Genomic DNA, 4919 nt, shown 5'->3' with positions numbered 1-4919 from the left:
TCCAGACATTGATAAGGAAAATAATTTGAGTCCCTCGAGGATGCCAAAACTACTGCTTTGACATCTTGTCAATCAAAGAACAAAGAATTCTTCAGAAAGATTTAGAGAAACAGAAACACTTCTTTCATAAATGTATAGACCAAGATAGAGGACACATTGAGAAACAACAGCTTCATATTTTGATATTTTTGTTTAACAAAGGTTTCTATGATTTTGTAGCAATACTTTTTCACTTCCCTCAGATGCCATAAACCTACAGATAAGTACTAATCCTGTGTCAAAGAGCTCTAGTAGCACAACAGCTAAGCACTTAACTGCCAACCAAAAAGCTGTAGGTTCAAACCCATCCAGAGGTTTTCTACAAGAGAAAGACCTAGTGATTTGCTTCCATGAAGATGACAGCCAAGAAAACCCCATTGGGCAACCCTCTGTGGGGTTGCTTTGAGTCGAAAATCAAACCAAAGGCAACCAACAACACTAACAATAATACTATGTCAAGGAGCTAGTCTGAAGCAGGAGGACAATTAAGACTTCTTACTCCTCATCCTGCAATGTCTCCTCTTCCTCCTGGATCTGTAGCTGGTTCTTCACGGGCGCTAGGTTCTCGGTCTTGGCATTGTAGTTTCGAAAACAGACATTGAGCTTCTCATCAAATTCATTCACGAGGTCTTCCATGGACTTGAAGCTGATGATTTCAGAAGAAAAATTCTCCAGCTCAGAGAGGGAGGGGTCTTCTAGATGGTGGGGAGATGAGCCATAGAAACATCGAGGTTTCTCTTCTGGCTCCTCAGAACAGCAGGGGCGAAGATCCTCAAATTCTTCATCCAAACTCACTAGTGGGGCCTCCATGCTTGCACAACAATGGACCAGCAGCAACTTTCAGGATTTGCTTATCTAGAAGAAAATGTGAGGTCATATGAGTTTTCTCTCTATTACGCATAACCAGATATTCCCTTATTTTGTGATTCCACTCTACCAGCAACCATTGTCCCTGTGTTTGCTCCCCACCATGCATTTAGGAGTTCATATTTCTCTGTCATTGTTATCACTGCTAACCTAATGTAGTACACTTCAGAGACAATCCTGTTTTTAAGTCCTTACTCTAATAATAATAATAAATAGTGTTCAAGTATGTAGCCCCTGGTGCCAGGCTGTTAAGGTTTGAATCCTGTTCTGCCCTTTACAAGCTGCTATCTTAGAAAGTTATTTAACTTCTCTCTGATTCTCTTTAGTTTTCTATAGATAAAAATAATACCAAGACCCATCTCAAAGGGTTGTTAGAAAGAGTAGGCATGGGTAAAATGTTCAGAACAGTGTCTGCTGAATAAACGTTCAATATTACATAATAACAAAAAACTTTTCTGAAATTTTATTAGAACTCATTTTAGTGATATCACCTTATCTAACACACTCATTTAGCCACTGAACCTGATATATGGAAATATGAAACTTTATGACTTTCATTTATTCCCCTTATTATGTTGCTAAGTAGCCCTGATGGCATGATGGACTGTGCTGGACTGCTAACCATGAGGTCAGCAGTTCAATTCACCATCCACTCTGCTGGAGAAAGATGTGGCTTTCTACTCTTTGTTTTAATCGTTTTACTAGGGGCTCATACAACTCTTATCACAGCCCATACATACATCAATTGTGGAAAGCACTGTTGTACATTCATTGCCCTCGTCATTCTCAAAACATTTGCTCTCCACCTAAGCCCCTGGCAGTGGCTTTCTACTCTTGTAAGGAGTTCCAGTCTTAGAAACCCATATAGGCTTGCTATGAGTCAGAATCAACTCAATGGCCATGGGTTGGGTTTTCTGAATGAGTTGCTACAGAAATACTTTCAATGTTATTATTTTAGGTGTTGCTGTCCCAGGCTCTAGAAGCCCTGGTGGTGTGTTGATTACATTGGGCTGAGAACCACAAGGTCAACAGTTCGAAACCACCAGCTGCTCCTCAGGAGAAAAACCAGGCTTTCTACTCCTATAAGTAATTACAATCTTAGATGCACACAGGGGCATCTATCCTACTCTATCCTATAGGGTCACTATAAGTCAGCTTTGACTTGATGGAAATGAGTTTGATGATTTGTTTGTTTGTTTGTTTGCCCCAGACTCCAGGGATTGGTATGCAAATTATGCCCTCTATGACTTCCCAACAAAATTTGAAGCAATCTGAATTTTGAAACATGAATAGGCTTTAGGGTTTTAGATGAGGATTCATGGACTTGGATATTACTATTCTCATATCTTAAAAACTACCAGAGAAACTTTACATCCAGTACCCATGTTTTTCTCAGACACGGAGCTTATGCCTATAAACATAGAAGTGGATGAGATGGTCTACTGTAATCATGTAGGAGCCAGAACAAATTACCAGGTGCTTCAAGCCCAGACTCCATTACCATGCTGAAGCTCCTGAAACCTCTTTGCCTCAGGGGGATTTCTTCATGCGTTGCCATCAATGTATGTGTACATCCAGACCTGTCCCTAATTTTAAATTAAATTACTTCAGGACACAGATGTCCTCTGGATATCCTCCATGGCTCTTAGCACACACTGCCCTGCAGCTAGGAAATCAATCAATCTGTGTTGATTAAAAATGATCTCTTGTCCCCTACATACAGCTTTCCACTTTCAACCCCAGGCAGCACAAGCAGTATTGTGTATCACACCCTTCTATTCACATTCAGCTTTCTTACCCGTAATACAGAATGGCAACCAAACTTTTATCTCCTGTCTCCGTGTTTCTTGATCCAACTATATGCTTAAACTGGAATCTATATGAGTTGCAATGGACTCAACAGCAATGGGTTTGGTGGGTTTTTTAATTTGATTTGGTTTACCTGAGCAAAATCCTATAACAACAGTCATGGGGTGTCCATCCTTCACCTCTATTCAAAAATAAAATTCTACCTGGGCAAGACAAGTAGCATAGCATGTGATCTAGTAAGATCTTTTCACTGAGATTAAAACCAGTTACTATCATCATCAAAACATACTGTGATCCTTTACAGTTTGCAAAGGCAATATGATAAGTCCTTAGAATACAAAACTACATGATCAAAACAATGTCCTAGAAAGGGCACGCACATACTGAAAGCCAGCGGAGCTGCCAACAGCTGACTGAATGACAAGTATTATGGGTCCCTCATTTGCAATCATGAAGTGTTCATAAAGCACTAACACCTTTGGAAGTTAATTTTTTAATAGTAATTTTATTTAATCCAGTATGAACAAAGTATTATCATTTCAAAATACATTTCATGTTAAAATATTAATTAGACATTTCATATTATTTTGTTATACTAAGTCTTCAAAATCTAAAGTGTATTTCATACTTACAGTATGTCACCATTTGGACTAGCGACATTCAAGGACTCAGTAGCCCCATGTGACTGCCATATTGCACACCGCAGCTCTAAAACACTAAGTGACTAATTTCCAGGCAGATATTCTATACTTAGAATCCATAGACTCCTAACTGCTCTTTCAGTTTCAATGCAATGTTTCAATGCAATATAATCCTTTGTAAGCCTAAGTATCTTATTTTATATAGAGAAAAGCAAGATTCTGAGAAAGAATCCATAGGCTTCTCCACACTGTCAAGAAGGAACATGGTGTGCACACAACCACACACACACACCTGAAGGGTGAGTTTAAAAGAAATCACAAAGGGTGATGGAGAGTAGGGAAAATATTTATGTTAATTAAAGTGATACTGTTGGGTCTCTGTGAACAAGAAGAAATTCAACAGTGACAGGTTTGGGTTGGGCCTTTGTGTTTTCTCTTGTTAAGTTAGTTGAGGTGGTTCTCTGTGATGGGTAGGAGTCTGGACTCAAAGATTCCTATTCTGGTTCTATTAGTTCCCTGCTTTTAGATTTTAGGCAACTATCAACCAGTCTGTGGCTCTGTTTCCTCATGTATAAAATGGGGTTTTAAATAGGATGTAAAGCTCGCTTTGAGCCCTGGTGGTATACTGGGTTACGTGTTGGACTGCTGACCTCAACGGTAGCCGTGCAACCAGCCATCAGCTCTGTGGGGGAAAGAGGAGACTTTCTGCTCCCGCAAAAATGTACAGTCCCCAAATCCAGGGATACAGATGGTAGCCAACTAAAAAGGGGGAGCAGAGGAACAACACATGGGTAGAGGAGGATCAGAGCACTAACCCACCAAAGGGGAGAGTGTTGTTTATATCTCCACAGGGAAAGAGGGACCAGACTTCAACCTGGTGCGCCACAACGTGAATGCAACATACCAGCATGAAGCAGGGAACCAATAGAGAGGTCTGAGGGGCCAGCCCAATCCCAACTACGTGAACAGCGCCCCTCCCCTGAGAAGAATTCACATCAAAGGACAACACTGACGCTACAGCTCAGGGAGAGGGACACATCGAATCAGAGCACACAGGAGCAAACAAAGGGGAAGGGAGAGAGAGTGGAGCACATCCTTGCCCACCAAGCCCTGAGGACAACATTCCTGCTCAGAGCAGCCAATGCACAGAGAAGACCATAGAGCCGGCCCCACCATGAGTCATGACATCCCTCAATGACCCATAGCACTACAAGGACAACAGTGGATACACAGTGCAGGAATTGTGCCCAATATGACCCCATCACACCGAGGCGAAACACTAAAGAAATTCAACAGAACAGCAAGGGGAAAAGAGTAATGAAGTCCCCGGGGGAATACCAAAAATAGACCTTGGGGCCAGAGCATGGCACCCCATCAGACTCGACCGGAAAACACTCCTGAAGGTCAACAAACAGGCCTGGAACTATTTACAGGCTTTGTTGTTGTTGTTGTTCTTTTGTTGCTTTGTTTTACTCCCTTGTTTTTGTGGTTATTATTGCCTCTGCATGTCTATCTAGATAAGATAGGCAAAATAAACAACCCAGAGGAGAAAACAATGGGCCA

At 41.2% G+C, this 4919-nt stretch overlaps 1 protein-coding gene across 1 annotated transcript in view; it reads right to left on the bottom strand.

Annotated features, from left to right (window-relative positions):
• Nucleotides 1-534: 534 nt before the first annotated feature.
• Nucleotides 535-4919, bottom strand: part of LOC101656540 (fasciculation and elongation protein zeta-1) — a 9298-nt gene continuing 4913 nt past the window's right edge. Inside the window, exon 2 of the mRNA XM_004714157.2 lies at nt 535-894. Coding sequence (XP_004714214.1) covers nt 535-849 — 315 coding nt within the window. The 5' untranslated portion in view covers nt 850-894. The remainder of the gene's footprint in view (nt 895-4919) is intronic.

The sequence above is a fragment of the Echinops telfairi genome, unplaced genomic scaffold (genome assembly GCF_000313985.2).
Source record: "Echinops telfairi isolate 266 unplaced genomic scaffold, ASM31398v2 ScPeMD7_7465;HRSCAF=8503, whole genome shotgun sequence".
Lineage (NCBI taxonomy): Eukaryota > Metazoa > Chordata > Mammalia > Afrosoricida > Tenrecidae > Echinops > Echinops telfairi.
This window is presented reverse-complemented; position numbering and strand designations above follow the sequence as displayed.